This window comes from Lepidothrix coronata, unplaced genomic scaffold (genome assembly GCF_001604755.1).
Source record: "Lepidothrix coronata isolate B3197 unplaced genomic scaffold, Lepidothrix_coronata-1.0 Scaffold23, whole genome shotgun sequence".
NCBI lineage: Eukaryota > Metazoa > Chordata > Aves > Passeriformes > Pipridae > Lepidothrix > Lepidothrix coronata.
In genome coordinates, this window is record NW_016690203.1 from 4,896,126 (window position 1) to 4,922,108 (window position 25,983).

The window sequence follows — 25,983 nt, forward strand, 5'->3', positions numbered from 1 at the left end:
GGTGTGTGGGGGGGAAAAGGGTTAGCGGTGTTAAGGTGGCGAGGAGAGTGTGTGGGTGGATGGACGGACGGGTGGGTGGTGGCGTGTCCTCGCATTAGCTTAAATTTTACGCGAACAGGTCGGAAAAAAGCGAGATGGTTTGGTTTTTTTTCCGGCGTCATCCCTCTTGAGGTCCGCCCTCAGGCATTCGCAGTTTTGGGCGCCCGCTGATGAAAAACCTATGGTGCCGCGCTTGGACAGCGCGCAGTTTCCACAGTTTTTTTTACGAGAAAAGATGGGGTTTTAGCTTTTTTTTTTTTTTTTTTTTTTTTTTATGAGAAAAAGGGTTTTTTGTTTTTTTTTTTTTCCGGCGTCATCCCTCTTGAGGTCCGCCCTCAGGCATTCGCAGTTTTGGGCGCCCGCTGATGAAAAACCTATGGTGCCGCGCTTGGACAGCGCGCAGTTTCCACAGTTTTTTTTACGAGAATTAATGGGGTTTTAGCTTTTTTTTTTTTTTTTTTTTTTTTTTCAATGAGAAAAGCTGTTTGTAGTTTGTTTTTCTTCTGCGGAAAGAAGACTGCTGCTGCTTTCATGCAGACTCTTCCTCTCCGCCCTTCCCCAACCCCACCTTTTAAAGCGCCGTAGCCCTTTTCAGAGATTGCGTACATTCCCCCCTCCCTCCGCCCCCGTAAATCACCAGTTTAAACAGATGAAGAGGTTTCAAAAACACGTACCCAAAGGTGGCAAAGGCTGAAAGGCAAGTCCCACCGTGTGGGATGTGCTCTTTCAAGTCCACTGCCAGCCCCGCAGGCCGGGGGCAGCTCCTGTCTCCCACCCGGCCTCTTGGCACAGGGCATGTTACCTGATCGAGTACCCCGAGGGCAGGGGAAGGGAACACCCAGAGGTTGCTCCCAAGGGCTTGCGGCCGATGTTTCTCTCATTACACTGCTCCCTGGCACTTGTTATTGTTTACTTAGTACCAGCACGGTCGTACTCTGCCTCCAGCTGCAAACGCGAGGGAAGCCTTTGGTGGGGGAACCTTTGCGCGTTGCTGATCAAACTGGACCGTGCTGGCTGTTCTCTGAGCACTCTGCCTGAGTCTCCATAAAGGCCCCACTGTGCTTGGAAAACCAGCACATCATAAACTCAGAAAACAAGATGAAGGCCAGCGTGATCTCGCTTAGCATTCTAACTACCCTGATGGTCAGAATCTGGTAATGCTACGCGGAGTGGGGATACAAACAAGAGGTCAGATTTGCTGAATGAGGGATTGCCTCTGCTGAAGGTTATTCAGTATCACGATTGGGGTTGGTTTGTTGTTCTTTTTTTAATTGAGATCTTGGTATGGACTGGACACCCTGCTTATTAGGCTGTGTATTTTGATGCTGGTTAATGTAAAAAAGAAAAAAAGGCAATTTGCAGTTGCACTATCACCACGTTTTTCACCCCACTGATTCCAAAGTTCAAGACAGCAAACTCCTAGTCTAACATTACACTAACAGGAAAAGGTGCTCCTGTTTATGTCCTAGAGTTTTGAAAAGCACATCAACCAAAAAGCTTTCATTTTCTCATTACGTCATTGCACTCATCAGATATGTTCCTTCTAACTTTACATTAACCCAGGGCAGGGCATGTTAACATGCAAGGTTTGCAGAAGTACAGGTCTTTTAGTAACAACAGAACTCACAATAGCACAGGTTATGCAAAATGGGTACAGCACAAGATTGGCTTGTTTTGGTCTCTCTGGCACATACAGATTGCATACCCCAAGAGGCACATGGTTTCAGAAGCAATCAATCATGCATTCTGTATTCTCAGAGGTCTGAAACAATGAAGAGCCCAGCTCAGCTGATGCTAACCTGATGTAAATACCAAATCTTTGCCATAAGAAAATGGCCATGTTGACTTTCTGAATTGTTTGTAGTGGCCTCAAACAAATATGTTTATGCAAACGTGGACGTATATTTTCTAAGAAGCTTTATAAAAGATTAAAGTGACATCTAAAATTAACTTCAATATAGTGGGGTGTTGGGTGTAGATATGTGGCAGTGTTCTACAGTCATTTGAGCCTGATAAAATAATTCTGCATAAAATGTTTTTCTATTATGGTAATTTTCTCCAGCAGCAGTGTCATTAATGCAGTGAGAGCAACTCTAGGTGGACAACAGACGTATTAAATGTTCTGCAAGGATATGCATTTCACCAAAATCAATTAACACATAAGAATCCTGTCTCAGAAGAGCCAAAAGGCATGTCAAGGGCAAGTGCACTGAACTTCAGGGCCCCTCCTTTCACCACCTTTCCCCGGCACATTGCCCTCCCAGCAGCCAACCCTGTTGTAGGCAGCTGAGGCATTTACATATTTAGCAATGATTCTCTCTGGTCTATGTTCCAGGAACTTGTCCTGTCTCCCCTTGACCCACACAGCACCATTCTCTGTCAGGAGTTCCCTGACTCTGCTCCCTCTCCTGCGAGGGACAGGGAAAGCAGAAGGTGAGGAATGTGTATCCACAGGGGCTGCTATTTTCCTCTTACGCTGCATGACCCAGTCAGTGGTAAGACACGCTAACACCATCCAGTCTTTCACTCCAATCATACTGTCCTTCAGCATTTTTACAAAGTTCTTTGCATCTGAGCACCATGAGCTAGAAACAGCTTATTATTTGACCACAACGCCTAATTGTATCAAATACAAGCAAAACATTTTTTTTTTAAATCCCAAGTAAACAGTCTGTATTCTAACACACAGTAGGTCTGTACCAATTAAATACAGTATGGCAGTATATAAATTACAGTTCTTTACAGTAAATAGTAAAATACGAGAGTCCGCTTACTGTACACAACAATCAAAGAAAGAACAGCAGCTTTTCAGTAAGGTCCCAGGTATCTCAATCATTCGCTTGCTAAGGAACAAAGAACAGATACAGCAGGCCATTCACTTCACTCATTTTTTACCATGTTACTTTACAAATATCCAGAACGCTTGTACAGGCATCTACAGTATCTACATGTGGAACAACCTTCTTAGGAATTCATGAGCACCAGACATAAATCCCTCCATCATTCCCATTATTAAAATAAACTTTACAGATTAAAATTACTTTAGCAGGTTCTATTTCATCTTGATAATAACCAGCAAATAACAAGTGCAAAGTTTGCAGTCATGATCCATTTACTGCTTCTTTGTTTCCCCACTTCCCCCACACACACCCAAAAACCCCAAAACCCCCTAAAAAATCCAAAATGTTGTCCTCTCACACCCTTGCAGTAATACTGTTTCTGCAGTCAAACTGCCCAGCTGCTTATGTTAACACGTGAAATGCCAGACGTATATAGCTTCAGGCATCATTAGTCATTCCAATCAAATGCCAAGTCAGCACAGTGGCAGGCCTCTAGGAAGACAAAAAATACGTAGCAGTTGGATATTTCAGTGTGCTTAAACACGGAACATAAGGCTGCACGGTGCCCAGTGACTAAAAGAAACATGGCACCAAGTTACCAGTTAAAACATTTACAATAGAAAGATATAAACAGCAAATATGTCAGTCTAAAACAAGTTCTTTGGTAATTAAGAACAGCAAACTGTAGCTTTTTTTTCCCCAAATACGGATTTACATCCTGTTTTTTTCCACAATAAAATATCTTTTGTTGTTTAAAATATATCTCCCAAGTTGTTGTGTAACAAATAGTCCAGTACCTCAGTTATCTACAGATCAGCTTTAACTGTATTTTAGTGTGCAGCCATATCTGCCCACTGGCAGACAAACTATAGATACACATTCATATATATATAATATATATATTATTTATAAAAAATTAGAGAATTAAGTCAAGGACTCTAGAGAATACACATTCCGTATGGACAGATTAAAATGTACAATAGCTTCAAAAATCCATAAAGTTTTCTACACAGTAATGCGTGTAGTAAGTGCAAAAATACTGCAGTTTAGTTAATCCAAGATTTCCTGTTTTCCTGTTTCCTAGAAAAAGCAGAAGCCGCTGCATCTCCTGAATGGCAGAAGACGTCTCCTCCTGTCTTAGGAGTGGCTGATGAGCCTTGAAGCACAGAACTTTTCCGTTTCTCTGAAGTGGAAGATGCCTGACACCGTGAAGTGCTACTCCATTTCCTTGTGGAAGCTGGTGCTTTACTGAGGCGCCCAGGACGAACAAAGACACCGTGTCGTGGTTTGCAGTGGAAGTACTCTTTGCCTTTTACAATTCCATCGTGCTTTCCTTCAACGAAAAGAAATGCACAGGATTAAATGTTGGTACTTTCATTAGCACATACCATTGAGGTGCTGAAGCGGGAATAGCTTTGGTCATCTGCAAAATACTCAAGATCGTTCATGCTGAGTCATGAGGCCAGATGCTCACAATACACTAGGGCGAACAAAACTTGGAAAGGAGGGCTTGAATTGTAAACAAAAAGACGATATTCTAAAATATTACTTTGTTAACTAACAGTTTAAAAAGTCAAGCACTTGTTCATTTTACAGAATAAACTGTCCTCCAAACCAATTGCTTGCAAAGCTTAAAATTTAGCTGCCAGACAAACTTCTGGTATCAGTGATAATATGTATTATCTAAACTACTAAAAACATCATCTTAACACTTGCAGAACACTGACTTTTTCCGACCCCTCTGAACTGAAATTAAAGAAAACTTGTATCCTGGAATTCAGCTTTCCCCACTGGAAAACAAAAATAAATCTCTGAAAGCCACTGACAGCAAACCAATTTGACAAGTGATGCACGTTGTCAGCAATGCCCATGAACGTGTGTCCATGTTGCTTTTTAAAAAAAATCTGCCCATTTTAGGCTTTTCTTGTTTCTCTGATCTGTAAAAACAGATGGGTACCAATGGGAACTACTACAACATGCAAAAACATTATTCTGCATAAAGCAAGAAGAGCAGGGCTTTAAGACAGATAAAAGTTGATTAGAATATCCCTATAAACAGAAAGTGAAGAATATCAGATACCAAGCTTTTTGAAATTGGAGAAACTTCCCAGGACTGAATAGGAGTGAATTGTACTGCAACTTTAAAAATTGTTCAAGCTAACTGCACAGATAACCCAGAGCATATTTAGTCTTACCCAGCTGAACATTTAGTTCGACTCCAACCCAGATTCCAGCTGAAAAATCCACTGTTCCAACGTATCTCACTGTGCCCATCTTATTACTTCCAACGCAGACTTGCTCACCCACAGCCACCCAGCTAGGCAAGACTTGGGCTTGATCTGCAGAAGCACCTTCTTCACAATCAGAACCATCCAAGTGGTCCTTCGTAATGAAATCGTCTATGGAAGTATCAGGATAAGTCTCAGGATCTGAAGTCTCTTTTACCAGTACAGAACAAAAAGGGCTCTCCACAGCACCTGCAAGCCGGTCGCCTGCTGCTGCTGCAGAGCTCTGCTGGCCCACACAAGTGCTCTGCTCCTTGTCAGGGCCTTGGGGTGACACTGAGGCGCTCACTCCATTAGAGGACAGAAGGGAACACGACTGCGGAGCCGTGGAATGGTCAAAGTCCTTCCCATCTTCGACGCCCATGAACTCTGTAAAGGAGTGATCTTCCAGAATGTCTGTCGTGTGCTCCACTGTTACTTCGCGCGCTGAAAATTCAATTGTACAACAGGTATTTTTGCTATTCAAGGAGCTCAGAGCTGAAAGTGATCCAGTTCTGGGTAACCGCTGAGAGTCTCTGTCAGTGGCACTGAGGGATGGTGGTACTTGCTCTGTTAAGGCACTGTTTTCTTTCAGTGGTAACACTGGTAACTTTTCTTTCGCTAGCTCCTTTTCTGACTCTCGACATTCCTTGTTCGAAGAAGATCTTAAATCATGTGCAAGGAATGATCCCGTGGGATCATTAGAGTCCAGCTCCTTTGTGTGACTGGCTAGCTGGTCTGTGCTATCACTACAGGGAACAAGCATGTCAGACAGGGTAGCGTTAGAGGCACTGTGGGAAAAGTAGCCACTAGTAATACTGCTAGTGGTGGGGCTGCGGGATACTTCTTTCTCAAGAACACGTGAACTCATGAAGTCTGATTTAGAAGAGAACCACTCCCTGTTCTCCAGGCTAGCATTGTAAATACTGAAGTCAGCAAACTCCTCGGGTACATAAGGCCGGAAGTTTTGAAAACTTTGTGGACTTATCAGTTTCTTATTAATGGCCTCCAACTCACTGTCTTCCTCCTCAGAGTCCTGCAAAAGAACAGAGAGTTGAATGGGATTAGGAACCGATGGCAGTGAGGTTTTCAAAATAAGCTAACTTTCCTTGATTTTTTTCTTTCTGAACGTGGAGAAATATATACCTTTAATATCCTTTAACTGAAGAATGGAAGACAGCATTGAAAAGAGTGGCTGGGAACGTGTCCTGTCTACACTGAGCTATTTAATTTTTAGAAAATAAATTCTAAATAGTTCAGAAAATATAAAACAATAAATGGAAAGTTATGTTTACATGTTTTCATCCATGTGTGATAAACCTTTTACCCCCATGATTGCGACTAATTAAACCTATTGAAGGCATTCTATAGAGCTAATTGACCACCTAACAAGATAAATATAAATATGAATGGGAGCCACAGTCTTTGCTGCAATACCCAGGTTTCTATTAAACTGATATCAGCAAAGCTAAATAACCTTGTTTACCCGTGGCTATCATACCTGAACGCATTCACAATGCTTGAAAATAAAGGCAAAATTATCAAATACTACAGTGAATCTTCAAGGAAGCATTTGTGTGCATACATGTACATGTCTAGAGGAAAATAAGTGACACTAATCAGCCTGGCAGAATTTGGAGATACCTCCTTGAATTTCCCTTTGATAATGAGTGGGAATGCACTGTGAGCAGACCCGCAGATGTGGCTTTCACAGAGTCCATCAGAAGCTGACGACTTCAGTCTGTAAAGATGCATCTGAGAAAGACCCCAGCAACATGGTGGTGCTGCTCCCGTGATATAAAATGCTGCAGGCAGGACTCCGCATGGATGGTTTTTTAAGTTCTTCCTTTTTCTTATACATATGGGTTTATTTACAAATGTATGTGTGCAGGTATAAACATACATATATGTATACACACATATACATATTAAAAATGGTTAGTTTACAGGAAATGCCTACTAGAAAGAATAGTATTTTCAGAAAAAAGAAAACTACTGACGTACTTAAGAGAAATTCAAGCTCCTATTATATCTCAGTTCCTTTATCTGCATCATAGATTTTAAATACTGATCAAGGCACATCCTGTGTGGTACCTAAAGTAGTTTGATGCTTTCAGGCACCTGCTATGAATCACCAATGTAAAAGGAAAAGCATAATAGTTAACCAGATGACCACTGAGAACCAACACATCAGGATAAACAGCCTCTTGAAAATGTTTATGATACTTTGTAATAGCCAAGACTGTTCAAATAACTTTGTACGACAAGGCTTCATATGTGCAGAAAGAAAACAGGCTTGTTCAGTTTGCCCATGTCAGAATAATGACAAAATTGTTTAGGCTGGAAGGCATCTCTTGAGGTGAATTAGTCCAATCTCCCACTGCTCAAGCAGGGGTCATCCAGAGCAGACCGTCCAGAACAGTGTCCTGTTGGATGGGTTTTGAGATCTCCAAGGATGGAGACTCTATAACCTTCGTGCACAACTCATGCCAGTGTTTGACCACCCTCACAGTAAACAAACTGTTTTCCTGTGTTCAGATGGAATCTTGTGTATTTTGATTTGTGCCCATTGCCTCATGTCCTGTCACTGGGCATTGCTGAGAAGAGTCTGCCTTGTCTTCACCCCCTCCCCACCAGGTATTTGTATGCATTGATAAGATGCCCCTGAACCTGGACTCCTTCAGGCTGAACAGCCCCAAACCTTCCAGCCTCTGCCTGTATGTCAGATGGCCCTTATCTGTAACAAAGTCTCATTTTCATTCCTACCATGTTCAAGCTCATATCACATATAATTCAATCATATTACCCATGCAGAACAGCCTGTTAAGCTGACTCAAGATTTTCAGTAATATTAAATTTTTGTTGGCACACCAATCAGTATCTGAAGAAGATGCCTCTGCCTGTCTAAGTATATCTGACAAATCCAACCATATTTCAGATTTTAATACTTGCTCAAATAAAGGCTTGGCATCCTTTGCTTAATCATTTTTACAGCTCTGCTTCAGTTATTGCTCATACGGAATCTGGATAAAGGCTTTAGTTTGCAATTATTTATTTCTCTGAAGAGGAGTTACAGTGTTATGAAATGTCACCTAAGACTATGGAGAATTATTTATATTATTGAAAATCTTGTGATTTACCTCTGAAATCTACAGGCAGTCCTTTTGGAAGTAAAGGAAATAATCAATATCCACTTTATTGAGACTAAGAATACCCTTCCAAGCTCTAAAACATTATAAAACATCTTCATTGCATATTGCAGTATACCCCTCATCTCTGGGGGCCCTTTTCTCAATTATCCTGCTTACTCCTTCCCTTTCACCCTTTTCACTTCTGCAAATGTAAGTTCTGCTCTATGCAGGACCTTGTAGTTTATTGGTTTTAAAACATTACAAACTAAGAATTTATCAAATACACACTTTTTTAAGATATGAACTCCAAAGTAATAAATATTTCATGAAGGAAGTATTTCTAGGTGATACTAGTTAAACATCCACTTGAGATCGAATGGCATTTTATAACAAAGTTCTTTGTCTCCCCTCTGAAACTTGCAAGATTCCTCATTTGACTGAAAAAATGGAAATCTTAACACACAAGGGGTCTCTGTTCAGAGTCAGACTGGATAAGAGGCTGTAACTTAGAAATGGATGTACAGACACACAGACATTGGTTACTTGTTTAGGAAAAGTCCAACAAGTAACCACATTGTCAGTCGTGTTGTTTTAGGGTTCTCTGTCATTGTAAGTACAAAAGCTAAGGTACAGAGAACCAGTCTTCTTACTAGAACATGTGTTATGAAGAATGCTGCAAATAAGTGATGAGACACCACCTTGTGACACATAAAAGACGCCACTGGTGGGGACAAGACATATTTTTTTTCAGAGCTTCTCTTAAGTTAAAAAAAAAAAAGCAATTTCAGGGTTCTTCTAATTTCTGTGGATGTAAGATGTAGGGAAAAAAGAAAGAAAATGCCTTGTACTGCTCAGGCTATTGGCAGAAATAAAGATAAAATTCTTGAAAAACTGATAAGGAAATGTCAGCCACTTCCCTGGGACATAACAGACTATAATGAAAAACAGATTTAAGAACTGGTAACAGTAAGAACGTGACAGCAAGAACTCAGGAGATGAGACTATATATCAAGTTTTAACAGTAACAGAAGCAAAACAAGCAAGAACACAGAGCAGCTTCCCTACACCTGCTTTGTAATAAAGATACTGTGTAGTTAAAAGTTAAAATATCTGAGTTTTAAAATCCCTAAATTATACCTCTCAAGTAACCTCAAGATGTTAGTTCCCATTTTACTAATTTGAAAATCAGTAATACTTTAGTGGTTGCACCACTGGTTCTTCCATTTTCATTGCCTGCTAGGAGGGTTTCTTCTTAGCCAAACCCCCCTTGGACATGTTAATTACAGGCAGGATTTAAATACACTTAATATGAAAACATTTAATCTGACTGTAACATAATCTACTGTACTCATTTATTATATAGAACATGCCCTTATTATCATGCTGTTTTGAAAGAGTTTCAATATCAAACACATGTGTAAGTACTGTCTGAAATTTCAGGCTGAATGCCCTATTTCAGGCTAACTGAATATTTTTGTTAACTGCTTTTTTTTTTTCCCTCCTTTCAACAGATGTGTTTTGAATACTCAAGAAAAGTTGAGAACAGATCTCAGAGAAACATGAGAAAAAGGCCCAACATCATTCTTACACCTACTTAGATGCAGAACATCAATCTAGTTAATATTATTAGTTTCCTGTATGTTTAGTTGCTTTACTTCTATGGCATCTTTTAAATGCTGTAAGATGCAAGTGAGCATCTCACCTGAAGCAACACCAAACATCCAGTTTTAGGAGTACGACTGAGGCTCTGTACCTTGGAGCAGTCATTTACAGTATTGATTAATGATGTGAAAACTTCACTTTGCATCAGATAGAGAGGAGCAGACAGCTGAAGTTTCATGTGGAGCTGTGATGCTGCCCTGGTGTAATCCTTGAACTCATTCTGAGAGCACTGTTCATCCAAATGTGTGACAGGTATGCTCCAGCCCAGTTAAAACTTGCTCTAGCTCTGAAAAACATGGGGTAGCCGGGGAAGCCTACATTCCACAAAAGCTTCTTTCCTAAAGTGATAAAAAACCCCCAGAAGCCATCATTTGGGTAAACACAACGCCATAAGCTGTCAGGGTTACGCAGAGCAGCCGTCTCAACCTCCTCCCCTCTAGTAGCTGCAAGTTCTTGCTTGTCTCTCCAGTACCCACTCAAGGGTCTATAAGGTGATGAGACAGAGGGCTAGATCCAAATGAAATATAACTCCATGGTAGTCTAGTCATCAACCGGATGGATCAGTTCCCTTGATCTGACTCCCTACACAACCAAACAAAAAGCTATGTTCATGCAAGGGAGAAGTCAGTGCAAAGGTTGGAACAAGCAGCTGAGAACTGAAAGAACAGCTCCTTCCAGAGTCCTGTTTGCTACAGCAGGTTTACAGTGTTCAGTGAATTAGTTCCATTCTAGTTGGAAAAGCCTGGTGGCAGGATGTTGCCCTTTTCCAGCTCTGAAAGCCTCTGCATATCTTTGGAAAGCAGCACAAGCAAATACCTGGGTTAATTCAGGGCATGTACGGGGTGGGACTTTGTTTTCACTCAAGGGATTAAAACTGCCCTGAAGTTGCTATGGAAAATTTTGTAACAATTTATTTTCCAGGGAATGTTTTTTCAACCCTCTAGAAGATTTTGTCTTCCAAATACCTTCACGCTATTTTGTATCAGTGACTCAGTGCAAGTCAGCATGTCAGCTACCTTATGGAAAATTAACATGATCAAGAATGAAACAGCTGCCACCCCAAACCAGCAGCCAAGTTTCAAATATATACACCAGAACACTCAGGATTCTTTAGTCTAACAACCTAAAAAATAGCATTAGAAATCCAGAACAGGTTTCTTACCGGCTTGGCTATATGGTAGGAATGAAAATAACTGTTGAATAGGAAGAATTCCTCACTAGCGCTTTGTGGAAAAGAGGCCAGTAACACTTAGAGAAAATAATTTGAAGGTTCTGAATTTTAAATCTAAAGCTCTGATTAAAGCAAGTATTTCCAGCCATATTCCACAGCCCCAAAACCGAAACCATCATACAGCAGAGGTGATGATACATCTTTTGTTGAAGCAGCAGTGAGAAAAAGATTTGTCAGGTGAAGATTAAAATAAAAGCCCTCCACCTCAATTCCACCTGAATTATGATGAAGACAGGCTGCAGGTTAATTAAGAGCGGCAATCTTATTTTAGTCATATTACTTCCCATCAGGCAATTATAAGCTTTTTATAGTGTACCCACACCTGAATGCAGGGTTACTTACACCAAATGGGGTCATTCCATTTACTCTGGGGTATAGTCACAAAATCTAGGTAACATACAAGGTATATTAGAGTGACAACAGCATGGTTCACTAAACCGTCCTTTACTTGGATCATCTGTTACCTGTAAAAACTAAAACCTCCCCTCTCCCCCCACACTCCCCAAGACAAATCACATATAAATATTAAAACCCAAAACAAAACAAAACCAAAACACAGGAACCCAACTGAGTTAGTTCCAACGACAGATTGCATTTGCAAGCCAGGCAAGCAGCTGCTATAACCATTACCTACTATCAGTGACGAGGGGTTAAATCCACGTTACAACTATTTTTTCCTGCTGCAGTAGCGTAAGTGCCTTAAGCCCACCACCAAATAGCCCTAAGCCCACCATCAGGCCTCGAAACAGAAACTGGTACAGAACTTACAATCTTTTCCTCACGTATGCTATTGCTGTCTACAGGCATGCTGCTGGCACTGCTTCCTGCAGGCACAACACAGACAGCACAGTGCACCCGAGGCGGAGGCATGCTCTGCAAAGGTTAAGACACACAATACATCACACAAACCACAGCTCTGAACACGGTGCTAAATGCGTGCCAAGTTAGAAAGGCATTAGGACGTGATGAAAGTGAAACATCCATGCTGACCATATATACATCAAGTTAACAGGCAGAGAAACTCATGTGCTCCTCCTAGAGTTTTAGGTTAGGGAATAAAGGTCAGAATTGTAACCACCCTAGAATACTGTTTCACAGAATTATGTCTTATTTATGAAAAAACACACCAACATCTTGCTGGAGAGAAAAAAAATGTAGGTTACTGCTACTTTAAATTAGAAGTATCCTGTAAAAGAGAATACTTACCAAGAAGTAAAAAAAATAAAATCAAAAAACACCCCCAAAAAAACACCCCAAAACCCAAATCCAGTATTTCAGGTAAAAGGCAAACAGTGAAATCCCACCACATATAAAGATTGGCCTGAATAATTTTCACCAGAGAATTAGAAAATTCTGTTGCAACAGATGCAAATGATTTACCAAGTACACAAAATCACTCATTCTCCTTTAAAAAAGCAGATAGCTTTTCAAAGATTACCTCTTGACTAAGCAGAGGTCGGCTTTCAAGTGGGGTCTTCCTTTTGTGTTCCTCTTTCACTGGCATTAAGGGCTTGAAAAATTTTGGTGGCTGAGGAGAAAATGCTTTAAAAGGGCTGGCCATTAAAGCGTGGGAATTCTCTGCTACAACACCTAGGTAAAAAAGCAAAACCACTGTATTTCAGTTCTTCATATCTTGATTGCCAGAGCATAATTCAAATAAACTAAAGGTTAAGCCACGCATTTGACAGGTTGCTGGCTGTAGAAAAATGTCAATACTTTAGTATTCAACCACTGGCCTAAGCATGAAACAACACAGAGCAAAACGAGCTCCTCTGAGAAGTCTAGAAATGGAAGGAAAGCAGAGAATAGCAGTATCTGCCCCCTCATTCTGAGCTCCAATATTTCTTGTCATCTCAGTCATAATAGTGGGAAGTGTCCTTGAAATGGAACTGGCAAACTCTTTGCTTCCTGTGCCTCACCTGACCTGCCCAACTGCAAATCTGCCCAGTATCCAAGCCAGCCATCCTGCACAGCCAGGATGATCAAAAAGGAAATTATAAGCAAGGAAGCAATAAACTCTCAGTCCCACTTTATTGCAGCAGTATCTCTACCTGTACTGCCTGATCAAGAAAAGCATGTTACAATGTGACCCAAAGAAAAGAAGGCACTGTGACACACCGACATGGTGGCACAGCAAATATCCAAATCATGGAAAGAACCTGTGAAAGGACACTTCCCACTTTAACAGAAGCATCTTCATTTTCAAATTCATAAAATAACAGCACCTGCTTTTTGTTCTTTTGTGTGGTTTTGGGGGTTTTTTGTTTGGTTTGGGTTTTTTCCTTTTTTTTGTTCTAGTGTTTTGATTCATATTTAGTTTGTTCTTCTGCCCTTCTCTTGCTTTTTTTGGTTAGCCACAATTTTATACCTTTTCCTGGATATTTTATGCATTTCTCCCTTTCTCCCCTACTTCCAGATTATGTTTAGCTCCTAAAACAAGAAGCTGTATAACACCTTTAGTAGGAAAAAAGCACTGAGAATTTAATTTTCAGTTTAATGCAGTAAATAAAAATCCACCAGCATTGCCACTACGTGTGTGAAGTCTCACCACTGCCATCTTTGCTCTTGCGAGGTGACTCCCTGGGTAAAGTACCATAGCATGATACATCTTGATAACTGGAACAGCAGTCAGCTATATCTAGGTGACTTTCAGACCAACCCTAAAGAAACAAAAATACGTAAATCTGCATGCTGATACAGGTAAACATGGAAAAAATTATAGGTAAACTCCTTTTTTTTTTTTTATTTTAAATCAGACAAAAACCACAAACCAAAGGTATGGTCTGACTTCAAACAATTTTCCTGTCTCACACAAATGGGTTATTTAAAAGCTAATCAGCTTTTCACTGAAGTATATAGAGTTTTGCTCTAACTTTAACTTTCTTAAATATCAGTTTATACAGTTCTAATATGAAAAGCCGAGAAAGACAAGAAGGTTTAATTCAAAATAATATATAATTGGTGCAGCATTTTTAAAATTATTATGTAAACACATTGCTTTAAAAATACTGGTTTTCTTTTTTTTTTTTTTATTCTCAAATACCTCCTGCTTCAATGGGAGAGTGGGAAATCTGAGAATGTTTGTTGTCATATTTACATACCTTATCATCTTCATCACAGGCAGAAAGATCCAGTCGGCTACAGGATACCTATGGAACATAAACAGACAGAATGACAAAATGCCTTTTATGCCTTGAGGAAACACTGTGATCATTTAGTCCTAACAACTTTTCTGCTATCTCTTTTGAGATAAGATTATGTATAAAGAGAGCTACATTTCTGCTGTTTGAGTGGGTTATAGAAGAACACATAAAATGCACACAAAATGGAAACTATCCCTTACACTATGAAAAAAGTTAAAGGGACTTGGAGGTAAAAGTAATCTGAATCAGGGCAGTTGTCATCCTAAACTACTTCCAAAACAAATATCCTTATGAAAGGAGAAGAGTTTCAACCAACCTCCCCCACTTCCCTGTCAACTTCATTATCTCCCAGGATGGAGAGTTGTGAAGATGGGTTTCAATTCATGGCAACATTCCCACAGGTTGGTTACTCCTAGCTCAGAACAATCATTACTATATCACATTGTGCAAGCATTATCAGCACACAAACAGCAGCTCCCTTTCCTTCTAGTGTTAACTTCCCAGACAATAAAGGGTCCTTACATTGTGGACATTTGGAGTGCTGATGCTTCTGCGGATGTTTCTCACTTTGGTGGAGAGAGCCTCTTTGACTGTGACTGCCTGTTTAAAGAAAACAACACACTAAAAAACAATGTCGGTCTCCTCAAGAGAAACGATCAAGCAGGATAGGTACTTTTTTTCAGCGTGGCTAACAGCAGCAATCAGGGCTTGCATTTACAAATCTTAATTTGCACACACAACCACCAAAGTTTCTATCTGAAATTCATTCTTTGGTCTCTGCCTGTTCAGGTTCCAAGTACTACACCATTGCCAGCTATAGTTACTAGACTCACCACTACCGGAAATTTGTATTTCACAGAAGTATCTTAGTCTTACTTTTATCTGTCCAACGTTCTCTAGAAAAGCAACACGGTATTTTTAAAAGAGCAATCATCTCTTCTTGAATTCTCATAATCCAGTGCAAAGGGTGCAAGAAATGTTTTTTCCTTGCCTGCCTTAGTCGTTCAAGGCTCAAAATGTTCTCCACTTGCAGCACACCGCGGGTGTACTTTTCAATGTAGGTTTCGCCATCGGATGTGCCCTCGTTCTCACTCCTCGCAGCCATCAGCGCTAAGGTCTCACGATCCTCAATTTCTTCTGTAGCCTAAATTACAAGTTGCACTATTGAAGTTTTTAAAAAGTGAAGCCTATTACTTTTCATGTATTGATTCACTTTTTTGGACCAGCTCAATCCACAAATTAATTTGAATTGATAATCAGTAAACTTAATTATAATCAATGATTCAGGGGTTTTCAATAGAGATGTAAATGATACTGAAGAAATCACACTTAGGAGATGTTTTGTGCATTTACTGTAGTAAATGCACTTCTAGAAATAATGCATATATAACTTGAAATCACATATGTTCAGGATTAACTAATGACAACTTCCTAGGCAAGGAAATGTAATTTCCTTTCCAAATCTTAAAATATGCTGTGATTTCTCTAGAGTTTAAAATTTAAGTACTACTGCAAAAAAGTGACAGTTACGTGGTGACAAGACTATTTATGTTTTCATTTGTCCAGTTTGTTTACCTTTAAAATAAATCTTTACGATTTGTACGAGCTTTTTCTATAAAAGAGCAACTTATATTCCTGCAAACTCAGCTTCCCAGCTATTCTGTTTTCATTGACAAGAACACTTCTCTGAGTACTCTCTTTATTCTCCCTGTAGACACTAATGTGATTTCAAAAATAACTCTACTACAAAAACTAAGTTAAACACAGTAGAAGAGAAAATAAAATCCCCACAGTTTTCAACTGTTTAAAGATAAACATGATCTCACCACTGAACTTCACTATATACACTCTGGCAAGCTGCCTCATATCAGCAAAGCAGGACATTTACTTCCTAATCAGTACCAACCACTGTAGTAGATCAGTTCTGTTTCTTTCTGTGAATTTGCCAGAGAAATACGGTATAATTTACCTTTGGTATATTGGATACTATTTCATAGGTCACTCCACAGGCATAATATATATTTTTCAAGGATATTCTCCTTTTCAGGCTCTGGGTAAAACTCTAGAAACAAATTAATTTTCAGTTATTGTTTTGATAATTGTTATTTATGACATCCCAAGAAATGAAAAGGCGCAATGAAAAATTTGATTGTGAAAGCAGACAAGACAATAATTCATTAAGTTCCTTTTTAGCATTAATGATACTTTAAGTACTCTTCACAGCTCTGTGCTCAGTACAAAACACTACTAAGTTCAATCAGTTGTGAAATGGTCAGTTCAAAGGAATATACCAGAAGTACACAGCTTCACTGCAACTTACAAATACCTAGTTTTCATTATCTTTCATAGGAATTGGAGAGACCAAACTTTAAAAATTAAGTAAGCAGCCAAAAAACCACATTAATTAAATTAAGATTATGAAACAAATTAAGGAATAAAAAAATATAAACTTATTACCTGCTTGTTATAAATATTGGCTGCAATCCTTTTGCGTAATACCAGTTCCATTGCAGCAGGATGACTGAGCTGCACAGTGGTCTTCACTATTAAGTAAATTCTCTCATTTTGAGGAGTTACCCTATTCAGGTGCACTGAATCATGGACAGAAGAGTCCCAGGCAGCAGTGGCTGAAACCTATGCAGACAAAGTAAGTGGAGGAAGGAAATCGAAGATTCAATTACTCTAACAACAGGTATAGTTTGCAATGATTTAACATGAAGTAAAATGATTCTTTAATGAGAGAAAAATCAGCATCATTGAACAAAGTGGAGTGAAACCTCCTTTTCATAGTAAGGAATTTACCAGAAGAAGCATAAAAGGGGTATTAAGATGCTGGGGAAAACAATCATGACCACAATCCCTGCACTATGCAAACTGCTCCAAAAGGAAGTCTTCACACAGCTGGAGACAGAAAGGAAAGCAGAAGCAAGACTGGAAGAAGCAATTCAAATCCTATTGCTATTGTATTAAAAGTTTATTTATTTCAATGTAAAATCTTCCATCTATGTTGGATCAGGTTATAACAACCCATACACAATAAACATGCTCCCATTCTGTAGAATGTTTTTTTCCTTCCCCCGCCTCCTCCCCAGCTTTGGTGTCCCATTTATTCTGGAAACAGTCTCTTAAGCAATGGCCTGAGTAGGCACAGAACATGCAAGAAATGAGTCAAGAAATTCCAAAATGGATTCTGAACCGTTAATTTCCAACAATTCACAAATTGAAAATCAATTCCCAAATGAAAGAAGTTTTATTTAAGCATTAAACTTTGCCCAGTGTGCACAACAAACACAGTAGTTTTCCCTATTGAATTAAGAGCCTATGAGAGAAATCATGAAGGGATGAGGAAAGCAGAAGGGATTTTGAGTCAGACAGGTGAATTATTCTTTTGCCAAGAAGAGCTAAGACTTATCTTCTCTGAATTAAGGCAGAAGAGCTAACAAGTCATATCCTCTTAAATTCCAAATAAATAGACCAGAAAATAAAGGCAGCACTAGATACAGATGGTACAAAAACGTACTACTACTACTGATTAAATACACAGAAGTAGAAAATAAATAAAAAAACATAAGAAGAAAGCGTTAACATAAGCTGCAGTTGTCAAGAAGGAGGCTTGCTAACAATTTACCTCATCATCACTGTGTTTTATGATCGGCAGATAAAAGAATGGACTCCCATGCTCCTTTGGTAGTATTGAGTTAACTCCTGATGCATGGGGACCTATAAGTTGTTCATTGGCACTGAGGTCATCAGCTAATGAAACAAATGTGCAAAGAATGAAATAGTTTTATACCAAGGATATTAATTTATAGAGGCAAAGTTGTAATACAAAGTTGTAATAAAGTCCTACTCATATTTCATAGTACATTTAATCCTAATTAGTCTTGTTACTATGCAGAATTTTGAAGGCGATTTCAGCATACAAAAGAAATTGAGAATAGGCTTTTAGCTAAATAAACAAAAGTTGTGCAATGATCCATCAATCTGTTTAAATATCGTATTTGATCTTTTGTCTGCTAATCTCTACTGATAATGAAAAAAAACAAACAAAAACATTCCTTATGAGCATAGATGAAGGAAGAGGGTATTTCACTTTCCAAAAGCATCTGCTAAAGCAGGTATTAATGCATTGCTTATATAAATATGTCTAGTAGCCCACTTCAGTGCTGGACGTGACAAGGCCTGTGGATCCTCCTCTGCTTAATGTTCAGGTTTGTAATTACAGACTTGCTTCCTAAACAGTCCTTAAATGTGGTGCCACTTCTGGTCTCTTGTTACTTACACTGTGTATCTGTGTTTTAGGAATATGTATCAATAGTCTCCTCACATGTAAAACAAAATGCTCACTATAATCCTAAACATGCTCTTCATTAAACCAGCTGTTTAAGACTCTACAGATACCTCAGTGAAAGGAGCTCTGAAAGCATTGGGAGATTCTCTATCCATGCTTTGATGACACGTGAATTTGTACATCAAAATGTTTACAGGATTTTCTTATGTACTATTTGATTCAAACTAAGCTTGCTTTCTTATGCTATTTTCTGTTTATACGGCCTATCTCTGTACTCATGTGCTCCCTGATTTTTATCTTTATTTTAAAACAGTTGTGCTTAATTATGCCAACATACAGGACCAAAAGAAAAAGCATTTTACAAGCCATATGAGACAGTGTTTGATTTCTTACACATTTCAGATTCATTCTTCCATTTAACAATTTATTGACCCAAACTAATCCCCCACTTTTCCCTCCCCAAATTTCATAATCTGCTGTTACAACGTACCATTCAAATCAAGGAAGAGGACAGGTATGTGTGTTTCCATTCCTGCAGGTGGAATCCTGAAACAAAACAAACTGCTGGCAACAAGGAAGGCAAATTCATACCTAAGCTAATTTGGGTCTCCATGCAATATTCATTAACTGTAACCAATGGCTAAAGCTGTCAACATTTTGATGGCTACTCTGAACGTCTATGTGGCACAGAAAATATTTTGTCTACACACATGGAGCTACATCTACACACAGAACTAAATGAAGTGCTTTGCCAAAACTTAATTCACACTGCACAACACATGTCATTTGCTGTGAGGACAAAAGTTTTAAATGGCCTGTTCTGTTCCTTACAAAGGTAACTGGTTGCAGTCATCTCATACATAAAGGTCAGCAACCTTTCAAGCAACTGGATATGTAACTATTGGCAAGGCATAGTCTTTATATCAATGAACACACTTTTAGCTACATGACCACAGGTGGATGAGAGGAAAAAATGTGAGAAAAAGAGTATAACTGCATCATTCACCCAATGAAGAAGAGATATTGGGTGTTATCAGAGACATCAGTGTACCCTTCACTAGAGCCGTATTTCTTGTCCACACTTTCCCAAATCTAATGTTTCCTTCCTCATTTTTTGTGATCTTAGTTAAAACACAGATTTAAGTGAAACTAAAAGAAAAATATATTATAAATTCAAATGAATCAGAGAGAACACATCCTTCGGAATCAGTTTCTTCTGTCCCCACCCCCTATCAATGAAATTATCGTGTGGTTTACCATCAATATTTGAACTCCTCTTTTTCTGAAACGAATCAAACTGCAAAATAATTTTCTCAGAATTGCATAAAGCTGAAAAATACTATGTTATATTCAAAAGTGATTTTCAAACCTTGAAAGCTATTTCAAAGCTACTTTATGCAATATGTTAACTAAACAAACCTTTCTCACATTCAAACCAGCGCCTGACCTTCTAAGCCTTCTGCCAGTAAGTGTAGTTTACAGTACTACAGGAGAACATAAAAAACTCTAAAACATCCTCAGATTTTTCCCTTGTAGTGTGCAATGTTTATGTACAAAAAGCTAACAGCTCCAATGGTTTTTCTGAACATACCAATTTGCGGGGGCACCAGGAATTCCACTGCCTGGTGCTGGAACAAACACTGCATTCCTCTCTTCTGTCAGCCCTACCCACTGCTCGACCAGCCGGGCTTCTCGTTCTATATCTTCCTCAGACTTTTCTACAGTGGGAGATATTAGGATTACATATGAGACACAATTTTTGCTATAGGGCATAAAGTACTTATGACAGAGACTTCAAGGTGCAAACCTTGTTTGTTGCTGATCTTTTGGATCTGCTCATCTAAGTATTCTCTGCGTTTTATTAATGCATCAGACCACCTTTCTCGTACACAGTTTAAATCTTCTTCCTAACATGGAAAGAGATAAGAAAGTCATTAGACTGTGCGGTTAAGAATAAAGGCAGTGGATTTTGTGGTAATTTAATTAGAATTTATATTAAATGGCTTGCACGATGCAGAAAACTTTTTTCCCCAAATGACATGCACGCTGATTAAGTACCTCATCACCCATGAATGGAAGTTTATTTGCTTTCAAGTCTAAAATTCCAACAGGAGAAAAAGAAAATGTGACTGCCTCTGCTGCTGTACAGATTATACACCGTAGGCTAATCACTCACAGAAGTGGCAATCAAACTTTTGAACAGCATATGGAATAAGAAAATCAGGTATCATCAGTTGATCATAAATTCTCCTGAAGATTAGACAGGCCAGTACTCCCTCAAACCTGCACAAAATTCCATTGCTAGCAGCTGCCATCAGTGCAAGTAAAAGATTTCTCATGCAAACAAAACCCATCATGCAATCATGCGTTGTGGTATCACAGAAAATCTAGTTCGTTCTTCTCTGTGATATGCCAGGAAGCGCAAAAACAGCCCGCAAGAAGTTAGTACCTTAGATGATATTTTTGAGATTGCTGTGAAACCTAATACATTATCTCAAGGGATGTCAGCATTCTCACCTAACTGGTTCTACTTCTGTAAGACTGCCTATTAGAAATATGTCTTCTATGAAGAAGTCTGAAATGTATTTTACTTTTTTAGGCATTTCCTCTTCTGCTCTTTGTCACCTTTTAAAATGACTCTTCTGTTATACTGCCTAAATTCTGACTGCCTTATCACACAGAAAAACAGGCTCAAGGTCAGGTTTTGTGCAGATAAAAAAAATTGCTTCACTGAAGCTCCTGTATTTACCCCCCCATTCACATTCTCCCCTCTCTCTCCCAACAAGCATTTCAGAAAACTGCACAACTTAAAAGGTTATGTTTCCTTTAGAAAACAAACAAAATAGCCTAAGCTGCACAATTTGGTTGGAAAAGATGCCTGCAGCTGCAGGTGGTTGTTCTTTTCCCTGTGATACTGTAAACTGTTTTCATTCTAAACTAAAGTTTTTAAGCTTTTATTCCCATAGCAATTCATGTAGCCAGTTAGGAGAGCTGACTGCAGAGTACTACAGAAGAGAGGACACTGTAAGAGTATAGTCACAAGGTAAACTGAAACAGCAGTGTTTTATAGCCCAGGTAGCCTCTTAAATGCACAGCACATGTGTATTTCAAAGCTGCTTTTGCTTGCTCCATTAGGCTTGTTCATTTGAAAGTTTCTGGCTATTAGCATTAGCTGTGCCCCATGCCGCAGGATTGACAGCAACAGCAGCAATACCTGGTAACTATCCATATCACCACCATCATCCTCCTCCTTCTGGTAGGAGAAAATAAATTTTGTAAAACACAAAAAGAACATGCATTTCTCTCAACAGAAACTCACAGAAATAACCCAGAACACGAATACAAACATTTCTGCCACAAAATTTTAAAATGTTAAAATTACAACATTCAAATAACCAAAGTCTTATTATCAGGTAGAAAGATTTTTTTTTTTCATTACAGACTATAGCAGCTCAGCTGTGATTTGAATATTAGTGAATATATTCATAAAAAAAAACCAAAACAAAACAAAAGACCCCAGAGAATACAGTGCCAGAAAAAGGACTGAGCAAGCAGATCACTAATTGCAAGTTTTACAATTTCATCTGTATCTAAATTTAGAATTACTTGTGGTACTGAATGCAACCCTTCTGACAAAAGGCACCTTGCTTCCCTGGGTTGCCCATTCCACTTGTTCTTTGCCATCACTGTTAAAATAATGCTTTATTTTCAATATGAATTTGTCCAGTAGCAGCTTGAAATCATTTGTGCTGCTTAAGGGCTTTTCTACTACGTGAAATAGCCCTTTCCCATTCAGTGACGACTATTTTTGATTCTGATCAAATAACTCAGTGCTTTTTGAACAGGTAAATAGTATCTCACAACAAGACATTTACTCTAGTAATTTTTTTTTTCCTGTTTTTCCCTTCTGGAAGGAAGGGAAACTAATAGCACTAGGAATCTAGTATTAATCACCTCTACACAGAAAGGTAAAAACAATTTCCATATTCCTGCTGTCTTATATATATTAGAACACCAAACTCGGTACTTTATCAGTTACATGTTGAATTATAAGCAAAAACATAAGCAAATTTAGCACCATATGCTCGTGTTATATGTATTAACCTCAAACACGTGTAAAACTGCAAATAATGTACCAGTGTGCTAAGGTCCCTTTTGGAATTATGTTGGTCTAGAACAACAAGACCAAACCAAACTGAGAAATTAACTGCCTTACCTGGTAGCTGTCCAAGCCCCTTTGCAGTTTGGTTGATCTGGCAGTCACACCACCTACAGAGACTGAAAGAATTGCTTCTACCATGAGAGGCAACGTCCCCGAATGCTGTACGGGTTTCACCGTCACCTGAACTCTGCGAGAATGACCCTGAACAGGAAATCGAGAAAAGAAAGAAACTAAGAATAAAATTAAGAATCAATCTGAGCATAAACAGGACGACAAGGAAAAGATACATACCTGCCTAAGCTGGAAAATTCCCCCTGTGTTTACATCTTTTGCCTGATGGAGTTCAACTGCAGTATATTCTCCCATCTCATTTAATTCTTGTATGGAAATCCACATTTCTATTCTTCGAGTTACTTCACTCCACCTAAAAAGACATCCCCACAAAAACTAATGGTTGCCTCAAAGTATTTTGTGCACCACAAGCATTAGAAAGCTTTTAGAAAGTTGATGGAAGCATTCATTTGTAATTTATTTGTACCTGTCTCTCAGTGTCCTAGTTTTAGCATGAAGAGAATCAACTTCCCAAACGGAGCTGCCATTGCCAGTACATCTGTGACCCCACACCTCAATAGCAAGAGCTCCTTCTGAAATGAACTCCAAGAACTCCTCTGTGACATTCACCACATAGTCCTGGCAGTAAGGAAAACCAAATCACATTCAATCAAATTATATATTTGTATCTCCTCTACTAGTTTGTAAGGATTTGCCAAACAACGAGCTACCTGCATGGTAAGACAATACAGTTTGCATCATAAAGCTTGACTCCGGACAAGAAAGTTGTAAAACATCATCATGTCAGCAGTTCCTGTTTATGCATTTCATGCTTTGAAAATTTCCATTAAAATGATGTCACAACTTACTGAGCTTACCAAACAAGTATTTAATCAGATGTCATTATATAAACTACACCTTCCTCCATGCATTAAAGACAATATCTGAATTCAAAAGATCACTAATTAAAAGACTTTTTCCCCTTTGTTATGTTTCGAAGAAGTGATGAAGCGAAATATTAAGGCATTCTTAAATATAGTCAAAAGTCATTGGTTAGATGACTTGACTCCCTCCTTCTTCCCCCAGCAAAACAAGGCTCAGATTCTAAACAGTTTATATCAAACATACCTTCCTCCTGGTAACACTGTTTCATAATAAAAAAAACTTACCTTACAGTGAGAGAAAGTCACTGTAAAATGAGCATCTTTGCTCTGAGGTGAAGGCACATCTGGATCTACCACTGGTGCTGCTACTGTTGACTCGCATTGATCCCAAAATGTGTATTGACAAAACACAAAGTTGGAGAGATTAGGTGGCAGTCCAGTTGCTTCTTTTATTTTTACCTGAGGAGACAAAACAGATGTTGTCATAAATTTGATTGTTTCTTCTTCAATTGCAAATTGACAACCAACAGCCAAGAAAACTTTTTAAGGACAGTAAGGATTTCCTCATTTAGGAAGTCTTATTTTGCATCTACAGAAATGTAGATGCAAGGAAAGCAGTTACATGCATCTAACCCATGCAAATGTTTTCTTTGAGGAAGCTGATAAGCTCGAGTGGAGAGAAATGCTTTACCACAGAAGAAATTAAATCCATACACCACCCATAGATACTACATTACATGATCAAACAAACCACAGGAGACAGTTACAGGGAAAAACTGTTTCTCCCTCTGTGTCTGCCAAGGACAGTCCTTGTAACTTCAGTATTTAAGATGTAGGCCTGCATATATTAGAAACTAATGCAAATTAAATCAGCCACTGTCAACCAAAGACTGACCTACACTGAACTGGAACAAGAGACGTCTTTTCAGAGAATTTTCAGGAAGCAATAGTCTACATAGCTTGGTAACTCTCAGCCTGACTACATAGTTACAGAGGCCTGAAACTTAACTTCATGATGTTCTCACTTACCCTGCAGGAGAGCTTTTTTGCTCTGTGAATAATTTCTCCGTTGTTATCCATGACTTCCAGACTCCCGCTCTCGCTGGAGTTCTCAGACGAGTCATCTCCTTCTACTACACGTTCTGGGACAGACCCAGTGACTCGCATTACTTCAACATGCAACCGTCCTGCAACCTAAAGGCAAGCCAGACAAATACTAAGAACCTGTGCACAAGGGACTTAGATATCCACCATTTTAATGTCTAACTCTAGAAAGTGTGCAGAAACAGCACTGAGCAACTTTTGACTACCAAACAAAAAGCAACAATGTTAAGAAAGAGAAGAAAGTAATAATAAAAAAAAAAAAATAAAAAATTTTCAATGCACACACAGCAGAAATGGTTAACGGTAAGGACTGCCTCAGAAATGGTAACTGTAACAGTGTAAGGACTGTACTTCAGAACTTCAGTATACTGGGTTTTGCTCAGTTACCTACATTTATACTAGGAATTTTATTCTACTGTTTTAGCAGTTGGGCAATTGTAAAGAATTACAGGAAAAACATATGTGGTGATTTGAAACACACTTATTCACTGGGAGACAAGACAGCAAGCACCATTGGCTTGTTAAAGCATCAGTGTACATGAAGCCTCCCAGCACAAAGGGCCCTGTGATCCCAGATAGGAGTACCCCGGTGTGCCCAGCCCAGCTCTACCTCGCCCTGCTGGCTAATGATGGGCACAGCATACTGCAGCTTCACATCATAGAAAAGGCACTCCAGGAACACGTTGGCGACGCCAATCAGGTTGTGGTTCTCCTGTGCTTCGTAAAAGGGATCACCTCTCTTGCCAATCAGCTTCCTTATCTGTTTTAGAGATAATAAAAGCGATGTCATAAAATCATCAGCGTGGGAACAGAAAATCAAATAACCTCATAGCATTACAAGATCATGGCACAAAAATGATGTCACTACCAGTCATTTCTGTTCCTTCCTGTTACACAAGTAGAAAGAAACTAGAAGCGTATTACAAATCTGAAATTAAATCTCTGAAATAAGACGTTATATGATCCTTTCTTTACTAAGGGATATAGCGATATGATGATCTACATTTTTTAGCAATGTCAAGACAAAGCAGATTTAACTGTGAGCAAGCACAGTTGCGGTTGATTTCAAAATATCTCATCTTACTTTTCTACTCCGTTTATACTTTTTAAATGAGAGGACAAATCATCCTCAGGCTGAAAAGCTCGTCTGGCTGCTGGGGACCACTACAAGGGCAAAAGGG

General features: G+C 39.0%; 2 protein-coding genes across 7 annotated transcripts in view; both read right to left on the reverse strand.

Annotated features, from left to right (window-relative positions):
• The window catches only part of SIRT5 (sirtuin 5), an 11,007-nt gene extending 10,185 nt beyond the window's left edge, over positions 1-822 (reverse strand). The window contains exon 1 of the mRNA XM_017808509.1: positions 714-822. The gene's annotated coding sequence lies outside the window, so the exon portion shown is untranslated. The remainder of the gene's footprint in view (positions 1-713) is intronic.
• A 1,860-nt stretch (positions 823-2,682) lies between these two features.
• The window catches only part of KIF13A (kinesin family member 13A), a 108,498-nt gene continuing 85,197 nt past the window's right edge, over positions 2,683-25,983 (reverse strand). For 2 of the 6 annotated variants that reach the window (XM_017808504.1, XM_017808502.1), the window contains 21 exons: positions 25,413-25,562; positions 24,728-24,892; positions 23,984-24,157; positions 23,302-23,453; positions 23,055-23,187; positions 22,818-22,964; positions 21,816-21,854; positions 20,409-20,508; positions 20,193-20,319; positions 19,092-19,147; positions 17,939-18,063; positions 16,768-16,944; positions 16,280-16,372; positions 15,302-15,454; positions 14,833-14,910; positions 14,269-14,316; positions 13,716-13,827; positions 12,606-12,757; positions 11,936-12,040; positions 5,075-6,179; positions 2,683-4,212 (listed from right to left, as the gene is read on the reverse strand). In XM_017808504.1, the coding sequence (XP_017663993.1) occupies positions 3,926-4,212; positions 5,075-6,179; positions 11,936-12,040; positions 12,606-12,757; positions 13,716-13,827; positions 14,269-14,316; positions 14,833-14,910; positions 15,302-15,454; positions 16,280-16,372; positions 16,768-16,944; positions 17,939-18,063; positions 19,092-19,147; positions 20,193-20,319; positions 20,409-20,508; positions 21,816-21,854; positions 22,818-22,964; positions 23,055-23,187; positions 23,302-23,453; positions 23,984-24,157; positions 24,728-24,892; positions 25,413-25,562 (3,678 nt within the window). In that variant the 3' untranslated portion in view covers positions 2,683-3,925. The remainder of the gene's footprint in view (positions 4,213-5,074; positions 6,180-11,935; positions 12,041-12,605; positions 12,758-13,715; positions 13,828-14,268; positions 14,317-14,832; positions 14,911-15,301; positions 15,455-16,279; positions 16,373-16,767; positions 16,945-17,938; positions 18,064-19,091; positions 19,148-20,192; positions 20,320-20,408; positions 20,509-21,815; positions 21,855-22,817; positions 22,965-23,054; positions 23,188-23,301; positions 23,454-23,983; positions 24,158-24,727; positions 24,893-25,412; positions 25,563-25,983) is intronic. The other 4 variants (XM_017808506.1, XM_017808503.1, XM_017808505.1 and 1 more) reach the window with 3 other exon arrangements.